This window comes from Strix uralensis, chromosome 9 (genome assembly GCF_047716275.1).
Source record: "Strix uralensis isolate ZFMK-TIS-50842 chromosome 9, bStrUra1, whole genome shotgun sequence".
Taxonomy (NCBI): Eukaryota; Metazoa; Chordata; class Aves; order Strigiformes; family Strigidae; genus Strix; species Strix uralensis.
Genome location: NC_133980.1, coordinates 18,437,547 through 18,458,864, shown reverse-complemented (window position 1 = coordinate 18,458,864; position 21,318 = coordinate 18,437,547). Strand labels below are relative to the sequence as shown.

The following is a 21,318-nucleotide window of genomic DNA, read 5'->3' as shown; positions in this document are numbered from 1 at the left end:
TTGGAGGTTTTTAAACACAATTGTTGGCAGGGAGCTAAGTGTAATTAATGCTATATCAGTGCAATGGCTTACACTTGAGCTCTTGAATCCCTTCCAGTCCTACTTTTGTATTATTGCCTGGCTTACAAGTGCTCCATTAAAACTAAAAGTCAAAAAATTACTCTCTCTAGGAAAGCAAGTAAGAAAGATCCTAATTTTGAGGCAAACAGGAGCACAAAAAATGAGTGATTTGAAGAGTCTCACTAAATAATCTGGTAAATTAGTCATAAAAATCAAGGTGCCTTTGATATGTAATCAAATTACTTGTGTGTATCAGTTAAAGAGTATTTACATCCCAAACAGAAGATCTTACAAGCTAAGAACTCTGCATCTGCCCCTCTCCACGAGTTACACCAAATAAATTCAGAATAACTCTCTCTGTTTTCAAAGAGTTGTGCTGGATTGTCACACTTCAGATGAGAACAGAATAGGGATCAAAAAAGAACAATGAGCAATGCCGGTGATTCTGTCTTTTCACAGTGAAGCAGCCCATTCTCTCCCAACACAGTTAAATGCACTATGCATGGACTGAAATTGCATATCGTAACATATTTTTTTTAAATTACCATCCCCAGAACAAACCTGGCATGTCGGATAGAAGCAATTGCACTACTGAATTCACTGTCAATGCTTCTACAGTTGTAAAATTCTTCATAGGCTGGCCTGGAAGAGCCTTGATATTCAATGCGGCTGATGCGACATATTCCCACAATCAGAATGATCAGCATCAGGACAAACGCTACGCAGAGAGCCCCAATTATGATGTAGAGGGAGTGACGAGGCATATTTGTTAGACTCTCTGCCATATGCCCAGACTTCCACTGCAGATCTGCCAGTAAGAAATAAAAGGTTATCATTAATTAGTAATTTATATCCTTCCTGCTGAATAGAATTCTTTTATGACATTCACTTTCGATGTTTCTGTGGAGACTTCTGAAGCTAGGAGGATATGTAATTTGAACCTCCCCAGGCTCTGTTATGGATATGTCACAATGCCTAACATGCAACAAATTTGAATAGTGCTATCCTGATCCTTCACCCAGCTTTTTTGTAGTTTTTTAAGGTCATATAGGAACACTTATCTAGTTTGATCTCCTGAATAACCCAAGTCATAGAAAGTCATCTACTTATTCTTGCATTATGTTATAATATTTACAGGCTCTCTAAAGGCAGGCAGGTTTTATGTAAAAGCTTCTAGTAATCCACCAATTCTCTGTGCAGTTTGTTCTAATAGTTAGTGAACCTTTCCACTAAAATGTGTTGTTTAAGATGTATTAAACATGCTTGGTTTTGTATTTGAAACACAGGTTTTTGTTATGCCTACCTCCACCAGACCGCAGAGACTTCAAAACCAGCATTTCAAGGACAAAAAGGGCATCTCATAAGGTGCTGCAGTACTGAGCCCACTAGAGTGTTCTCTCAAGCATAATTTCCCTGAAAGGTCTCGAAGCTGACCTTAAAGTAAAGCCAATCTGGAAGAGGTTTCTCGTATTTATGTATTCCAGACCTTCTTTATAAATATTCTTTGTGCCCAAACTATTGTCTATCAACGCCAAACAGATTGTCTATCAATTGCCTATGTCCTCAGATCTGTTTTTCTCTAGCATGGGTCAGGGTATTTCTAATTAACCTGTACTTCCCTCTAGGGTTCATTTTTGACAGTCTTTTAAGCCTATGCTCTCAAAAATTACTTCAAACCAGGAACAGACTTGAACCATTCTGACTACAGAAATCTGACACGCTTCAAGTTATTTCTAGCAGGTGACTGTTCCTTTTTCAAATGGACTCCCGCTTGCACTGGTTTAGAAACTCCCTTTACTTAATAACAAACAGTCTGGGAACAGGGCTACCAAGCGTATGTTTTGGGAATGTTAAGATATTCTTAGAAGCCACCTCTTGAGGATGTTGATGATGGCAGATAACTTATTCAAGCACCTGACCTGAAATGACAAGTTTAGTGGCATCTGTGGATGTAATGTTCATCTATGGCAGAAACACAGGGGAGTGTATAAGTACAGAAAAAAAAAAAAATCTATTTTAGAGGAAGGTAGGGAGAAATCCTGAAGCTGTAATGTGTGGGATTCACCTGGGCAAAGTTTGAAGAAATGCTTGCTCTTTGTTTACAATAGTAAAGGTTGTCCTGGAGCACCTCTGAGCTTGGGCTTGCTTAGAATTTTGTCCATAAATGTGAGCTGAGTTTACAGGACTGACTGCTTGTTGGTGTTACCTTCTTCAGAGATCAGTAAAGTTTTGATCAGCCGTAATCATTCAGTGATTTAATGTTGCTAAAGTGCTGTTACTGCAATTTGCCCAGACAGCATATGAGGGAGAGAATACAGCTGTGCTCTGTGCAGTCTGGAATGGGTTTCTATTTCTGTTCTGCAGCACATTCGTCACACACAGTGGTTTCTGTCAGGTTGTCAGATCAGGCCAAATTCAGATCTAATGTGCGCAGATATATGACAAGACAGTTCTGATTTAGATTCTGCGTCTTCCATCTCTGGATGGTAAGGATGAAATTTTTTCCTTTCTTCCTCAACAGATAAAAATATGAAGATTAACAGCTTATACTCCAAAGATTAGAAAGAACTATGACAGCTCAAAATCACAGTATTCTTAGTTGTCATAGTAATGTTCATAAAATTAATTAAGAATTAGATTTCAATGCACATCACACAGTCAGTACTATAAATTCTTCATAATGTTAGTTTTCAAGTAACCACATGGTTTGGCTTACCTTGCTAACTACATTAATAATTACAAAAGTAGCAAATGTAATAATATTAACAAATAACCAGCAGGCATTACAAAATTCATATGAGACATGTTGTAAGCTTTTTTTTACAATGAATGCTCCGTTAACTTTTTAGGCAAATACATTTCATTTTGGAAGGAAGAATATCCTCTTTATAATTAAGACTGATTTAATCCTATTTAATTGGAATTGCTAATACTGGTAAGGACCACAAGACGATATAATAAGTATCATCTCAGATATTTCAGGCAGGCATTTCAGTTCATCCAGGCAACACATATCCTGTCTAGTTTGTTGTATATACAGCACTTGAAAATTAAAGCATGCAGTTTGACAAGAAGATAACCCTGAAATACTGTTAGGGTGATCACTTCAAGCAGAAAAAACAGCTGGTGAAAAAAATGGGGAACTATTAATAGTAAATAGAGAGTTGTTCTACAAAAAAGACTAAGTACCAACAGCCTCCTTGATGGATAGTAACAGAAAAACACAAAAGATAAAATGTGATCTATTTAGTCAAATGACCCCCGAACACCAGCTTGTCCCCCTCTTGAGAAGCCTGAAGCCTGGCTTCATCATGTCTTTTTCTAGCATTCAGAGGGATGGTCCAATATAAAGGAAGTCAGTATGCAGTGTTTAAATTTAATTTCCAATACATTATTAACCAGTATGTACAAATTGCTGAAACAATATGATAAACATGACAAGGAGATATGGAAAGATGAACAAAAGCAGATTTACTGATAGATTCAATGTTTAGAGCTGAACAGAAATCCACTGCACCACTGACTCAACTCCAATGAGATCAGAAGTGCTGCACCTGTTTATAAAAGAGCTGGATATTGTCTTTGTAGATATGATTACAATCGGGTTCACATCAGTTGGTCAACGCATAGCTCAGGGAAAGACAGTGAGTGCAAAGATCTTCCCATGGATACACAGTTCTGTAGAAAAAAATCTGCAGATCAAAATGCTTTTAAATTCTTTCTGCAAAGTGATTTCTTCAAAGCTCAATCCCCTCTCTATTTGCATAATCTTCTATATACCTGTTAAAATCCACATGCTATAGGGAAGCTTCCACAGCTTTATGTATAAGCCACTGAACTGGTTAGAGAGGCTGCATGTCCATACTAACATCTGACTATTGCGAAGTGTCATGGTGTCCCATAACAACACATCATTTTACTTTGATGCTGTGTCAAAGTGACTTTAATAGCAGGGGAACATGAGACATTTGCAGATGTTAGGTTATTGAAGAAACTATAGGTAACCCTCAAATTTTAAACTTAATTGTTCTTCAAAATGTATCTTTATGAGATTATGCTAAGATTTTTTTTCCTGTTTTGATTCCTTTAAGACGAATCCAAACCAGAATTGTCCATATTGCATTTTTTTATATCTCCTATGTTATTATTATTATTATTAGAACATATATAGACTCTATTAGCTATCCTGATTTGTGGGATAAAAATTTCAACCTCTTCAATTGAAAACAATTGCCATGAACAATAGTATAAGATTTATTCTCCAAATATTGAGAGGGAAAGAAAAGGTCTGATATTTCTGGCTGAGAATCAGCCTTGCAGTGTTATCAATGCCAGTTAACACTCATATAACTCCCTGTCTCCTGTCATAACAGTCACAAGATAAAAGAACAAATCAGTCAGTAAAAGGCTTAAAACAGCAACAACAAAGTGCTGTTGCTCTTTCCCATCATTTTAACTTGCACAGTTTACAAGTATGCAATACAAGCAAAAAATCCAAGTTTGTGAGCAGGAGGCAAGGCCACTGCAGTTCAACTATAAACAGATGCTATGTGTAGAGAAATGTGCGTTAGAGACAATCCCCTTGCTCAAGAGAACGAAGTTTAAGCAGAGTTTTATCCACTCTCTCTCTCACACACTTACAAATGAGGTCTGAAAGGAGTTAATATTAACCAACCAGAGACGTAAGCTTGAACCTACCTGTCATAGGCAGTGCTTGGGGGCATGCATCCCTCACAGGGGAAAGCAGGAATAATTGAGGAGCTGGACAGTAGAAAAGGCTCCTTCCACTCTCTGTTCTGCTTCTCTCATTTTTCCATGTGTTTATATGCACCTCACTATGTATCTGTGGTGCAAACAGCCAAACTCTTAGTGACTAGAGCGTGACAACCAAAGGAGGACTCCAGAACAAGCATCACTGATTATATATAGCACATCTGCAGGGCTCAGAAAGCATGCAAGCCCATCTGTTTCCCTTTGGGACCTATTCATTCCATAACATAACAGAAATGTAATTGTTACTACATTAAGGTACTTCAGGAAGTACCTTTCCAGGATGATTATTGCTTTCTTCAAGAACTAAACTCATCTGTCTGGCAGCTCAGTGGCTAAGGCAGGTAGAATTACACTGCCTTGCTGATCAACTTGGACATGAATGTTTCAGGTATCACTAACAGCAGCTTTGTCAGTAAAAGCTCATCTGAGCATCTTTTAGCATGAGCAATATGGCATACAGATAGCACACAACATTGTGCTCCCAACATCATGATGGTTCTGTACCACACAGGGAAGTGTGTGTGCCATTCACAGAGACAATGCAAAGGCAGTGCTTTCACCATCTCTGGACTAGCTAACAATGCTCTTCTGCAGTCTTTGCTTTCAACAGAAAGCATTGAACCTGAATGCACAACCAACAGTTACAGGGAGAGAAGGTCATAAACCTGTCAATATAAAACTTTTGTGTCAGTCTAGGTGTGAACAAAGTTGTCTTCTGGGTTAAACTAAGGACTAACATCAAGAATAGAAATCAACTTTAAAAGCCATCAACATGTTTAAGTAAAGTTTAAGTAAAAAAGAGTAAAGGAGAGAAGCTTCATATGCTCCTTGTGTAAATGAGATACAGAAAACCTTTTTTATTCCAGCTTTTGTATAGGTAATTTCTCATGAATGTACAATATGAGCTTTCCGAGTCCCCCCTCCTGTTTATTTTTTAATCTATCACCTATCCCTGCAACATTAGCTGTGCTAAGTACTGCAAATCCTCTCAAACTTGTATAATGACTTGAAGGGATCTATGACCACAGTACCTGAGCATTCAAGCACTTAAATACACAGCTAAACTCCCTAATAAAGACATCTGTAGCCCAAGAACAAGATATCAGGGAAATACAAAGCAGCTCTGTGAGCAACAGAACTAATGAAGCCTAATTTCTGTTCTAACTCTTTCACAGTTGGGCTTCATACTTTCTTCCTCCCATGGACTCTCTTCTGCTCCATAAGGGTGCACTTACGCTGAAGCTTTTCTCTATACTAAGAAGCGAGATCACACCGAACCTGTTCCCTCACTAGACCCACCAATGGAACCTCTCTAAGCCTTACTAAATGCTTAGGAAATATCTTGCTCTGGAGACCTTTACCTTTCTAACAAGTTCAGTGGAAATTAGCCTATGGTTGGAAAATTTATTCCTGAAAAAGTTGGCAAATGCATACACACACAAGTCACAGCACAATTACACAGGACTTGCCTTCTTAGGTAAGCAAGTTCAAAACTGTTTTGCTGAAACATCACTAGAACTGTAGGTGCTCAGAAGTCAATACAAGTCTGTTAGGACCATGCTTATCATGCTATGGAAATCACTTAACCCAAGGTAAATATGAAAGTAAGCTCTGAGCCTAAGTGCAATTAAAAGGCAAACTGCTTAGTGCCCAGCTGTGAGATAGCATCTCTGACAATCTAGTCCAACACATCTCAAAGTAGGGTGCCCAGAAACAGAATTCTCAAACTTTCATAGCCACTTTTGAAATGTTATGGCCTAAAATAAAATGCATTTAACAGAATTTTGATACTTACAGATGATTCAGAGTATTTGTGCAGATCGGTATTTAGAAACAAATATGAATTTCTTTATTATAATGCATCCTTTTATAAATTTTTAGAAAACTACAAAACTCACGTATTTCGCAGTTTGCACCAACCCATCCATGTGGACAATGGCAGGTGTAACCACCAGGCTGATCTATGCAAGTTCCTGCATGGTGACATGGGTTGCTGTCACAGTCATTTACATCAATTTCACATTCTTCACCTTAAATTGGAAAAAAGAACAAACAACAAAAAACAAACTTCTATACAATGGGTGCCTCATGTAGCAGATACATCATCAGTCAATTTTTCTCTAGCTGCAAAACAGCTTATAGCTCAATAGCATCTTTATTCTCAGAACATCAAAAGTATTCTATAACTGTTTCAAGAAATAAGTCTCACATAGCTTCCAAGAAGAAATATTATCCTCATTCAACCAGGTGAAAACAAAGTCTAAGTGACTTGACTAAACTCACACAGATTATGTATGTCTCATTTCTTTAAATATAAATTCTATCCCAAGAAAATGTGGTATAACAATTTATCATGTATATTCTGAAGTGCTATACAATAATGTAGCTAATCAGTGCCTCTGAGAAACAGTCACTGTACAACAGAAAGCTAAATCTTAAAAAAACCCCCACACCTTTAATTAGCACTGATCGAAAAGCACGATTTGATCTACAAAACAGCTATGAATGCATTTATCTGTTACGATCACACTGAATATTACCTTGCATGATTAACAGAGCATCAGGTTGTAAATTGACAGCAGATATTTGGATTACACCAATCATGCCAGTTTAAATATGAGTCCAAAGGATTAAATGGGCTGTTTACCATTACTCTGAAAGTGTAAACTGATTCATAACAAGCACTTTAGGGCCTTCAGCAATTGCACATTAATGTAACGGAGTAAGTTTTCTACAGCTTGCAGTAACTAAGGTCAATGTTAAAACATTTTCCAGTTTCAACAGTGTCCAATTAGTATATCGGCTTACCTGGAAGTCTTCAAAATGTTATTTTTAAAATGCAATCTAGTCTCCAGCAGTAAAGTCAGAAGGCATATTAAATAGCTGTTAGCTTAGTGAATTCTCTTAGTATTTAGTAATAGGCTTTTTTTGCTGCAAAATTTTTCAAGTTCAAAGCAGTTGCAAGTAATATCAAGAACTTTTCGTTCTCACTAGACTGATTACAATTCAGCAAAGTCCAAAGTAATTTGTTTCCTTGAAGAGACACAGTCTTACTTGGTAGTTGTCTTTTTGGACACAGTGAGCACTGACAACTAGACATTCTATGTAATGTATAAATTACTTGCCTGTATATCCAGGTGCGCAAATACATGTCGCATTTAGGCCTTCGCCGTCACAAGTGCCACCGTTCTGACAGTTGATGTTAACACAAGGATCTTTGTATAATTCACAGTGCCTTCCTGAAAAGGCAAAATTAGTAATTGCCATTAACATGACCTATACTGACAGCATGAAATCAGTACATGTGATAACTTCACTTGGATGAGCACAATGATGAGTAGCCTCCAAACCTGTCCTATTAGGCTAATGCCATAAAAATAAAGCCATATAGTTTATGGCAGCTTAACTTTTGACAGACATGCCTCCTCTTTGCTCTTCCCACCCACTGAGGCTTTGGGATAAGAGAGGTAGGACCATTTCTGCTAACAAGAACTGCTGCAGTGTCTGAAAAACCAATGGTATAGTAAAGCATAATCTGTTCAGCTATTTAATATTCTTCAATAAAATGTAAACAATAATTGTCTTCAGTAAGAATATTATGTAATAACTTCTTTAATAATATACATAAGCATTCTGATGCCTCTCATTGACTCTTCCAGGAAACTGAGGAGTATAAGTAACGCAATAAAAAGAAAAATCAATTTATTCAAATGTATAACTGGGTTGCTCAACATCATGCCACTACCTTCGCTCTTTCATTCTCAGGTGTAGGCTATGTGCATTCAGCAGCTTTTCCTTGCAGAAGACAGTACAAGCCATACCTGGCATACACAACAGAAAGCACAGCAGATTCCCACCTGGGGATGGGGAGAGATGTTCTACTGCCACTGACTGCTACATGCATCATTTTCTTTGGATCTACTTTTCAGATAAAACTAGAAAAATCAATACATGAAGGATCTAATCAGTGCGTGGAGAGCACTGAAACATGAAAAAAATTATGTATGTGAATAATGAATGACTGGTGGGACTTTGTTTATAATGTATCTACTACAGTGAAATTAGCTTGCACTTAAAATACCTGCCTAAATTTATCCATTAGTGTAAGTTTTAAGTCTAAATCTAAGTCTTATTACCATTCTTTGCTTGGGAATGAATCCAAAGTGACCACTTAGCTAAAATCCTAAATTATCTTCAAGTTTTCCCATTCTTATACTTTTAATAAGAATTTCAACAAACAAGAGCAGGACAGGATTCCGAATACATTCATGTTTTAACAGTTACAAATTACAAACACATTTTTCACTTTTTAAGGTGGTTCATGTTTCTAAATCCTTACTGTCCTGCAAACTGTAAAGATTCATAGTCAATAGAAGCATAAATTCATATTGTTTATGATGTATAAAAACTGCAATACAGCATTAGCATCAGGAAAATGTTTCTAATCATGAGGTAGCAAATGACAGTGAAGGAATTATGTTGCTTGGGGGAATTACGGAACCCACAATGATGGAGGAGTAGAAGAGGTTAGACAAATACACGTGAAAAGTGGACATGCAACTGATCCTGCCTTACTCCTTCCCAATCTCTTTCCCAACGGGAATTGGGCAGTTTATGAATTTGAAATTGGAGAGTGAGATGCAGAAATATACAGAGGTAAAATTAGTGAGAAAATAGAGTATTTAGAGAAAAGAATATGAGAAAGAAAAATCAATACAAAAAAGGAAGAAATTGGACACATATCAGATGTATGTATACAAGCAAATTTATTTAATGAGTGAACAACTAAAAGGAATTAACTTAGCTCTCTAGCATTTGACACTGCAGTTATGTACAGCAATGCAAGCTTACATGAGTTATATAAAAACAATCATCTCAAGTTAATAGCAATAATTAAAAAATATATAAAACCAACTTATTTTAAACATATACATAAAAATAGATATACACACACACACACACACGTACTCACTCACTACAGACCTGCTGAAATCATTTGGTCAGTCTGTCAGCAGCAGAAAGGCAGAGCACTCTAGTCTGAGCATCCTGCAGCTAAGCAGCAGAAGCCATCAGAGCCAGAAGCCCACACATACGTGCTGGCACATACTTCAGTCCAGACCAGCGATAACAGCTCTTGTCTGCAGCCCGGGGGGTATGGACGCAGAAGGGGGTCTGCAGACGGGAAGGTCTGGATTGGTGGTGGTAAAACTTGAGGCCTAATTGAGGCCCACATAGTATCTTGAGCTGGGTACCTCAGCTCTGTTCATTAGAGTCACTGAATACCTTAAGTACTGGAATGTAGAAAGCTCAGTAATCAGCAAAAACTGCTTACAGGACCAGGTCCCCTGCTTTCATGTAAACAAAATGTGCTGTGCACACAGTGCTTTCAGCTGCACATACAGGTCGGACGAGAACAGAACATGAAGTCATAACATTATGGTTAAGTGCTCTTTAAACTGTCATGAAAAGCTGAGGGTCATTTGCTCACTAAGCCTCTAAAATGATGAATTCTGTCTCTATTGTCAAAGAGCAGTGCAATCACCAGCATGAAATACATATTTAGCCTCAAGCAGCTGTTAAGTGAGCATTACTTATCAACACAGATAAGGATTGATACACTTAATGAGAAAATGCTGGGGTAATGTTCCTTAAAACATAGTCATTCTATGTAAAATGTATATATTTTTTAATACTAGTAACATATAAAATTGCATTCAAAATGTTCTCACAGCATGATTTGAAACAGAATACACAAAAAATGTATAATTTTAGCACTCCACAGAAGGACATGTCACAGACAGCTGATATGTGCTACTCTGTGTAAAGCTGAAAACCACTGCAAGATAAAAGATTTTGTACAGCAAAACACATAATTTTCTCCTCTATTTTATAAATTACATATGAAATGCTGAAGACCAATTCTGTTCAAACATAGCTGCAGTTAACATGGGAAAGCAGTCACAGAGGTACTACTATCTCAGGGCTTTATGGTCTTCTAAATGAACAATCAACATAAAATTTTCATTTTTACTCCTTTGTGCTAATCTGTTTCAAATACTAATCCTTTATTACTATGTTTTCAGCTCACTTCACTGAAGAAAATAAATTAAAAAATAATTTGGAAAGCTCTTCATGTAATGGCTCCTAATAATAACTGACAAAAAAATTTATTTAACACTTATGTTTTCTTTTAAAAACTCATCACTTTCTAACATATCTTAAAAACCGCAGAAAAAAGTACAAAAGAACAGAGAAGCCATGTGTCCCCAGACAAGGACATGCACTCCTCACAGACCACCTAAATCTGAACTAGGCATTTGAATCAAGATTATGGGATCAGGATCTACATTGTAGTTCGTTTTCATTAATTTTAGATGTGGGATTTATTTCTGCTCAATTAAGGATATTGTATATCCTACCATAAAAAAATACATAGAACAATTCAAAAACAACAGGCAAACCCCACCCTACCTTCATATTCGGCAAGGCACACACACTCATAGCTGTTGACGAGGTCTCTGCAGGTGGCTCCATTCTGGCAGGGTGCAGAAAGGCATTCATTATATTCCTCTTCACAGTAAAGGCCATGGTAACCTAAATCACACAAAGAGGAAATAAAACAAGCCATGAAACCCTTCTCAGTAAAAATTAACAATTACACAACTCTAGACTGAGGACAGATGCTTGCTAATTGAAATATACTGTGCAGACAGATACATGTTAAGACACCGATTTTAAGGACATCTTCTCCCCGAGTGAAAATTACAAAAAAACCCACCCTGGTAGCACAATGTTCTCAGAGAAGCCCCAGCCCCTGCCCCTGCGATAAACCACAGCAAGGCTGTAAGCACACAGGCTGGTGACCAAGGCCGCTAGGAACAATGTGAATACCCACACTCTGGCTGTAAAAAGGAATAAACTAATATTGACGTATCTCCTAGCTTTCCTGGATCCTTGCATCAAAGCCACTTTTCATCAAGGCGGTGATAATCGTATAACAGTAGTTAGAATGATAATATATTTTAACTTTAATGCTGTACATGTCAAAACACTGTAGAAGCATTAAGATACTTAATTTTTTACAGTATTCCCAGGCTGTAGGCAGGTATTATGGCCTGATTATGCAGACATAGAAAGTAGGAGCACAGAAAAGCTACGAGACCTGTTAATGACCACTGAGTCATTTGTATCATGAGGTAAGAAATAAGGAGTTAATCCACTTGTAACAGACTTTTCTCATTATTTAGTGTGGCATATGATCATTGGTCTTAACAGTAGTTGAAATTACTTTCTAGACATAGTGTATCAGGTCAAAGTAGTACCTACTTATATTAAGTAACAGCATTAATTAGTATAATGTAACAGAGGAAATAAAACTAGCTGTAATGCTAAAATATGTCTACTTAATAATATTGGTTACTTGGTATTAAATATGAAGAATCATAAGCTTGGTCATTTTGAAGACTATTACATTTGATACCAAGAAGCTTATTTAATTCCTCTTCAATAGACCCAGGTTATACTTTTGTTAATGCAAAGCCTCCTCTCTACTTTCTTGTTACTTTTTTCTTTTCCTTCTTTTTTTCTTTTTTTTTTTTTCCTTTTGTTTTTTTTCTTCTTTCTTAAGGTAGCAGCTTTCCAACTCCAGAAACAATGTCTGGAGTTTTGTGACTGAATAGTTGGTTTCTAAAATGAATATGAACTATCATATCAGCTCCTTAGGATTAAGACAGCCCATGCTGTCAGACACCGAACACAGTGAGGGAAAAATATTTTCTCTCTCCACGAGAGGGCAGATCTTGCCCACATACGATTTCACCCTCATCATCCTCACCCTGGTGCCAGCAGCTTCCTTCTGCTGTAACTGCTGTGAGGGAGTAAGATCTGCTGTGGGACCAGGCACCCAAGGGAAATGTGTTTATTCTCATGGAGCTAAGAGGCACCATATCATTCTTAACAAGCGTTTCTCTTTGCATTACTGCTTTTAAATTATGCTGATATATAAACCATGTATTAGACTGAATTCATACATATGCAGTCAAGACGCTGGAGGGAAGGGATGTGCCATCCAGAGGGACCTGGACAGGCTGGAGAGGTGGGCCTGGGCAAACCTCATGAAATTCAGTAAGGCCAAGTGCAAAGTCCTGCACATGGGTCAGGGTAATCCCAAACACAAATACAGGCTGGGCGATGAGTGGATTGAGAGCAGCCCTGCGGAGAGGACTTGGGGGTATTAGTGGGTGGAAAACTGACTATGAGCCAGCAATGTGCGCTCACATCCCAGAAAGCCAACCGTGTCCTGGGCTGCATCAAGAGAAGTGTGGCCAGCAGGTCGAGGGAGAGGATTCTCCCCCTCTACTCCTCTCTCATGAGACCCCACCTGCAGTGCTGTGTCCAGGTCTGGGGCCCCCAACATCAGAAAGACATGGACCTGCTCGAGTGGGTCCAGAGGAGGCCACAAAGATGATCAGGGGCTGGAGCACCTCCCTTATGAGGACAGGCTGAGAGAGTTGGGGTTGTTCAGCCTGGGGAAGAGAAGGCTCCGGTGAGACCTTATAGCGGCCTTCCAGTACTTAAAGGGGGCTACAGGAAAGATGGGGAGGGACTCTTTATCAGGGGGTGTAGGGATAGGACAAGGGGTAATGGTTTTAAACTGAAAGATGGTAAATTTAGATTAGATATAAGGAAGAAATTCTTCCCTGTGAGGGTGGTGAGGCACTGGCACAGGTTGTCCAGAGAGAAATTGTGGCTGCCCCCTCCCTGTCAGTGTTCAAGGCCAGGTTGGACGGGGCTTTGAGCAACCTGATCTAGTGGAAGGTGTCCCTGCCCATGGCAGCTGGGCTGGAACTAGATGATCTTTAAGGTCCCTTCCAACCCTAATCATTCTATGATAGTTATTATACTTGCATATCTGCACAATTTGCAGAACACACACAACCAAGCATTTACTACTAACTTTTTTTGTGTGTTGGCTTTCATTGTGGGTGTTGTTATGGATAACCTACATCATCTAATAGCTAGCATAGAAAAGCTAATTCATATAAGTTAACTTGGTAAGCAGTCTAATATTTTTGAATGTTCCTACTTCCAGAATGGGGGGAAAAAAATGTGTAAGTTATTTCCAAGTTGAATACACTTCTTCAAATGTCTGCTGAGAGGGTCCTTTAGAATTCACAAGCCTATGAAACCATACCTACTTTGTATTATGTGTGTGAGTTTTCAATTATATGTGAAACTTTACCTTTAAATCTTTAATTATATGCTTACACACCCCAATTATTAATACTTATCTCCTGGCCCTTTACAGGTAACAAATACCCAGTGTTTGGACATTAGATTCATAGTTTGTGTCATGTGTTTTCATGCTTACCCCATGTTAAAGAACTAATCCTGATAAAAATTCTTATGCTCATTTGTTGGATTTCTCATCTAGAACCTGATTCATGAAACCAGTGGGACCCCATTGTGTCTGTTCATAGAACATTTATTTAGTCCCTGAACCCCAAAGCAGTTTCTTCCTCCTCTTAAACCTTTTTCTCTTTATACTCCATTATTTTAATAGATCTGCTGTTATCAATTTAAAATATGAATATTTTATATATTCTTTTTAATTTTGTCTGGCCCGAAGCAAAGAAATCTATGTGGAAATTGAATAACTTAATGTTGCAGCAAACTTTTGCATTTGGCTTTCTTAAAGACATAGGGGTATGGAGGTTGAAACCGCAAAGCACATGTACAGACATTAACACCTGCCCTCTACTTTATAAATATATATGATAGCACATATAGAACATTTGAAAAAAAAAAAAAAAAAGAGGAGTGTCAGAAAAAATTCTACAGGGTATGAAGAGTGTGGCAACTTCAGAGGTAGTACCATGGAGTATGCTTCCTCTGCACTTGATTTTTTGCTCATGCAGGTTAATAGATGTTTATAGGAGCGTAGGTTTATCTTAGTACCTTTTTGCAGAGGCAAGTGCAACATCTGTCTGTAGCAGTAGCAATTTTTCTTTTCGCTCTCTTTTCCCTTCCCCCATTTTGGAACTGGGGCAGGAAACGCAAGCTCTGGCAGAAGTGACTTTAGGTTAATTCCAGTTCCAGACTGTCTGTGAGCCCTTTATTGCTTCTGTTTCCTCATTTTGTTTCCAATTCTACATTAAGGCAACCCTCCACGCAATCTGGCCGTGGCTTGTAAGCATGCCTTCCTACCTTCCTGCCATCTGGAGCAGCTCTTCTCTCTCTTACTTAATTGCTATATAAGCTCAGACTTTAACTGAACACATTTATTTCTTGATTATATAACATGCAACCACAGTGAGCGGCCATGTATATGAATGGATGCTCTTCCCTGCAAAATAGAGCTCCCTTGCATTGTATCCCATGAGGCCTTCCCATAGAGATGGGATTTTTGTCCTGCTGCCTTGGTTTGCTGGTGTTAAGTGTGGATAAGCCCAGGGAATTACTGTTGAGGAGCTAGTATCTAAGAAAGCCTCAGAAGCTTTCAACTTTGTTCTTTATTGATTTATAAAGGGAGAGTAAGCTTCTCCCTCTCTCTTCTGTTAACCTGATAGCACAGATATTCCCAAGAGGTTGCACTGCTGTATCTTTTGCTCTGTCAACTGCTCTCGAAGGCTTTGAGAAAACCCATGGCTTCTCCTCATCAGCCTGCATGACACAGATTGTGTGCCCCCTTTTACATTTTCTCCCTTTGCAGTTTTTAACATAGCCATGTGCACAGACAGTGCACCTTGGCATGGAGCTGTCTGAAGACAATGCTGGAGAGCATCAGACAAACATCCTGGCCTCTTCAAGGCAGCCTCCCTGTCACTTAGGAAAGAGAAAGAGGATTTGGGAATCCACAGGAGAGTGGCAACAGATCTGTTTCTGCCTTTGTAAAGACCAGTAGCAGAGGGACAGTCATGTAGAGTGAGAAGAAGTAACATAGGGACATCTTTATGCTGTTATTGAAGGTATATCCAATTTTTAGTGACCTGGAAAAAAAATATTTAGTAATATTAGTTGCCCTTTTTGAAGCTGCAATGCCCAATGCATTTTTTTTCTCTGCTTAGCTGGAGAAGTATTGTTAATGTAGGTATTGTTTCTTTCTTTCTGAGTACATCCACAGAAATGTTATATACCAAATAGTTGTATTTTGCATTGGTTCTGAACATAAAAGCAGCAGCACTGTAATGTTACTAGAAAGAGAGGAAGCAACTATACTAGAATCTGTTATTCTGAAGTTATCTATGAAAAATTCTTTTGTTTACAGCTAAATTCTTTAACAAAAAGACAGAAATTTTTTATGTAGTCTTTTTTAAGATATATCATAGAATGGTTTGGGTTGGAAGGGACCTTAAAGATCATCTAGTGCCAACTCTCCTGCATGGGCAGGGATACCTTCCACTAGATCAGGTTGGTCAAAGCCTCATCCAACCTGGCCTCAAACACTTTTCTTGATGCAGCCCAGCACACAGTTGGCTTTCTGGGCTGCGAGCACACATTGCTGGCTCACAGTCAGTTTTCCACCCACCAACACCCCCAAGTCCTTCTCTCCAGGGCTGCTCTCAATCCACTCATCGCCCAGCCTGGATTTGTGCTTGGGATTGCCCCGACCCATGTGCAGGACCTTGCACTTGGCCTTGTTGAACTTCATGAGATTTGCACAGGCCCACCTCTCCAGCCCGTCCAGGTCCCTCTGGATGGCACATCCCCCCCCTCCAGCGTGTCAACTGCAGCACACAACTCGGTGTCATTGGCGAACTTGGTGAGGGTGCACTCGATCCCACTGACCATGTCTCCAACAAAGATCTTAAACAGTGCTGGCCCAAACACCAACCCCTGAGGAACGTCACTTGTGACCACTCTCTACTTGGACATCATTCATCATTCTTCAAATCTGTACACTGGCCAAAAAAGCATGGAAACCAAACTGCCTACCACGCAAGGAGACTTTCACAGACCTTGGGCTAACTGGAACTGTTTAGAATTCTTATTATTTAGTTACACAGATGAAAATTCAGCTGACACTATGCCTGCTAGTAGAAACAGTGCATAAAGGAAGGATGGTATTAAGGTCACACATATAAGCAAAACTCTGCAGAGCTTTGCTTCTGTAATAAGAAATTATATCCTCTGTAAAATAACTCAAAAAAGCCCCATGTCATCCTAGAGCAGAACACAAAAAATAAGTGGCAGGTTCTAAAGTTTTTAAAACAGTATGTTTCAGATATACCTTATAACAAATTTCAAAGAGAGTTCAAAAATGTTATTTAATACACTTACAATTAATATATCTAAAAAAATAATGTATAGGAATTCAGGAACATGTCTGAAAGTGAAAGACTCCTGTACAAAGAAGTCAGTAGTCTAGGAGCTGGCACACTGATGCTGAGACCCTATAAGCCAGAAAGCCTCAGGGTCAAGATGCAGAGATCATTTCTTTCCTACTAATGTATGGTAATATCTTTATGTAGTTCAGTATGTTTATTATTAACCCTTAATAATGCTACTAAACTGCAGACAAATTTTATTTATCCACTTTACAAGTAATGTAACAGAGACTGTCAAATCTCTGCAGGCAAAATTGTAAATAGAATCCACCATTTTAATATACCAGAGACATAACTCGTCCACTCTATCAAACTCTTTTTGATAGAGATACCAAAAATGCATTATTCCATGCTCTGTAGTCATTACTTGAGGAATCCTAGGTTGCAATTCCTTCAAAAACCTCAAGTTTAATCGCTCATCTATCTTACACTAATTACACAAACCACTGGCAAAATGTGTATTATGATGCCTCCTAAATGCTGATCTACACAGAAGTTGACTCCCATTTATCTACTATCCCTTTAACTCATGAGGAAAACCCCTAAAGGTAATTGGCTTAAATCCCACTGTTATGACTTAACCCATAATGGTATGTTTATAACAACAAAAAGGCATAAAAGAAGGAAACAAATTATTCTGACTATTCCTATCTTTCTACCACTTAGGTGCAGTTCTTGAATGATCTTTTGAAATAAGTTATCCAAGTTTTTAAATTACTGACAGATTAATGACAAGCTCACATAATTTGGGCTTTAGTTCCACCTCTATATGAAGCAAGTAATGCTATTTGTATAGGGAATGCCTTCTAAAACAAATTGTTATTTTTAAAAGTGAAGTTTACAGCAGTCTACAAAAGGTTTGGAAGAAAAATGGGTTTTTTTAATACTTCCCATTGAATTTCACACATGGAGCAACACAAAAGAGTTCAACTAAAGAGGTGCCATATATGGTCTTGGATGCAACCTCTATAGCTTTTCATCTGGCTAACTTTTAAATGCATAAATATTATTTAAATAAAAACAAGTCTTCATAACATGAGAGGCCTGAGACTACTTTTAAGTCCCGTGAAACACAGAATTAATTTGAACAAACCAACCCAACAACTTCTAATCAGGTGACAAGTTTCAGAAAAAATGCTTTTATTTATCCAAGAATATTTAACTAGCTTTTTGTTGTTTGAACCACAGGCAAACAACATGCTGAAGAAGATTAAAACTTCCCTGGTTTACTTGGAAAAAGAAATGTCTAATTTTTTCTACCACGGACAACTTGGGAAAGGGCACTGTGCTGGACAGCTCCCAATACTCCAGGCCAGGAAAATTGGATCCCTTTTTATAACAGAAATGAAGAAGAAAAATTTTTTACACTAATTGGGAAATTCAGGTTTCTGTTGATTTATCTTTCCATCGCTTATACAAAGGTATAATATCTCTTCTTGTGTTTTGATTTCTACAATTCAAAGCATATGAATACTGACAATTCTTTTCAGAACCTCACAGAGCATACACAGCACTGGTAGTCTTAAAAATGCTCTTCATCAGTCTCTGGGTTTTTTCAGTCAACTGTGGTGTCGGTTATATATTAAAAACCACTTAAAGATCAAAGCATATTGATAAATTTTGATCACTTTCCTTATTGTCCAGAGTTAGGCAGCTCCTCATCTCAAAAGCTTCTCCACCCTCTGTAGAGATTTTTCTTGACCATGCCCAAACTGCTTGTACCATTCAATAGCTAGAAAAACAGCAGTTTTCTGTTATGAATCCAAACAAGTTAACAAAATGCTTGCTAGCCAATCAAAGAATAGGTTGATGCTACCAAGTAACTCTCATAGTCCTACCCACGGAGTCCTGCTTCTCCTGTCTTTCTGGATTTTTTTTTTTTTAACTTCAAACCCTTTTTTTCCTGTTCACTTCCTCTGCTATTTAGTCCTTCTGGGGGCTGGGTGAGGGGAATAATATCCAAAATGAAGGGGTAAATATTAAACTATTAAATTCTCAGTTCTAAAAATGAATTTAGGAAAACAGCACCTGGCAATTTCAACTACCTGCAATCAAAAAGGTATTTTGTCAGACATGGAACTAATTATCAACTGATATGAATTCTAGTTTGTGCTCTCAATAAGACAGGATGTGCTAGCTCTATTTAAATATGATTAGGCCTGTTGCTCTTCATCTCAATACCCAATCCTTTTCTCTAAGGATTCCTCTATTATGCAAACGAACAGCAAAGCAATTAAACACTTCAAAAAGGAAGACTGAAAGTTTGTAATGAAAGAATTATCATCTTCACCTCCTGAAATATATAAAACAAACCGTGTTAGGGAATACTCTTCTGCATTACATAATGCCATTCTTTTGTTCAGATGAAAACTGCCCATGCCATTCACAGAAACATCTGAGCTGAAAACATTTGAGGTCACTTAAACATCTGGACCTATCTTGCCACAAAAGTCTACCTACCCTCTGGTTTCGGAAGGGTTGCAAGAAGAACAACTGAGGGTGCTTCCTGAAAAACTGTCCATAAATGGAAGCTTCTTTTCTTATTTTTGTTAAGTAAGTTAATATGTCTCAATGGTTAAAGCTCTTACATGAGAGTCTTATAATCCTGTATGTCCTGCTGGGCAACAAATGAATTATGAGATAACACTACTATGGTATTGTTTGCATTTCACTTTCACATTTTTCTCCTTTATAAAGAAGTATGTAATTCAATTATAAATCTGTCAAATCCAAACTTCAAATTTTGACTAGCTTCTGTTCATTTGTGAGTACCTCTCCAAAAACAACTTCTGATGATTCTTTCTGTGTCTCTAAATAGCAGTGATTAATTCTGACACCTTCTAAAAATGCTGCACTAGTAGATTTCATTACAAACTCCCCATATCCACAGATAAAACTAATTCATTCTGGTGGAGAAACAACACAAAATGCCCAGAAGGTTACTGTTTTCTATACCAGTTAAATTCAGACCTATCAGAATCAATGTAAGAAAACTAGACAGTCTAGAAAAGTTAGGACTGCTCATTGAACTGAGTTCCAAAAATTAGCTTTTTTCAACAGGCTTTCTAAAATTCAGTCAAAGCAAACTTCACTGTTACACCATGCTCTGTATATGCACAAACTTTGTAACTGCACAAAGTACTATATAGCCAGTTGTCTAACCTATCGCTAAAAGTATCTTCATTCCAAAAATCAAAACACACTACAGGAAGAAATTTCAGCAACAAAACTGTGAAACAACACAACCATGTTGTGGCCTCCCTCTCAGGATAGCATACATCAGTGAGAATCTTGCTACACAACACAAAGCCTTATGATGAAGTATTCATAATGCTGAAACCTGCTCTTCCCACATTTATTGATTTAATAAGTGATGGCTTATTTTCAAAAATCAATCCATTATTCTTATGAAGTGATGATGCTTTCATCCTTAAGCAGTTTCAGACTTTAGTCTCAACATCTGGAATTTCCTTTAAGATCACATGCGTCAGTTACTGACAGCAACACTTTGAAGTTTGCCCTCAATATACCGTCCAAGACAAAGACATTAGCTGGTAATGCTTGTGTCTTCAGGGATCCCTCTTCAGATGAGATACCAGTTCTATGGGCTACTGTATCTCAGATAAAAGCCCATGCCTTTCAAGGAAAATAGAAGAGTTCTCTATGTTTCACCTTGCTATAAAGCTGTAAGAAGCAGAAACAGAAAGCAGTGACATCTTTCATCCTCAAAATGCCAATATATGAAAGTCAAATTAAACAGTTATTTTACTTTCTTTTTGTCCTAAGCCTCAACTATCCTAATCTGAAGTGTTCTAGGAACAGATTGTGGGCTTCTTTCTTGGCAGGAAAAGGAGGAACTTCTTCTTGGAAGAGAAAGAAGCTGACTTCTTTCTATGCAAAGGCTAAAAAGAAAACATACGGATGTGGCATGTATTAAAGTTCAGACTCGTCACCTATAGGACAGACAACACCTTTGTGATTCGTAGGACACCTGCACAGCCTGCTAACTGAGAAGGAAGGGAAAAGAGCTGGAGAACTGTGACTGGTTTCCGGCAAGGCAAGGCGAAGCAGCAGAGAGAGTATTCCTCTGAAAGGAACTTCATAGAACAACATGCATGACACAGTGTTATGTGTATGTAGAGCTACTAACTATCCAGTA

At 38.0% G+C, this 21,318-nt stretch overlaps 1 protein-coding gene across 1 annotated transcript in view; it reads right to left on the bottom strand.

Annotated features, from left to right (window-relative positions):
* The window catches only part of DNER (delta/notch like EGF repeat containing), a 134,087-nt gene that overhangs the window by 7,336 nt on the left and 105,433 nt on the right, over positions 1-21,318 (bottom strand). Inside the window, exons 9-12 of the mRNA XM_074877636.1 lie at positions 11,305-11,427; positions 7,959-8,072; positions 6,732-6,863; positions 622-868 (exon numbers count right to left, since the gene is read on the bottom strand). Coding sequence (XP_074733737.1) covers positions 622-868; positions 6,732-6,863; positions 7,959-8,072; positions 11,305-11,427 — 616 coding nt within the window. The remainder of the gene's footprint in view (positions 1-621; positions 869-6,731; positions 6,864-7,958; positions 8,073-11,304; positions 11,428-21,318) is intronic.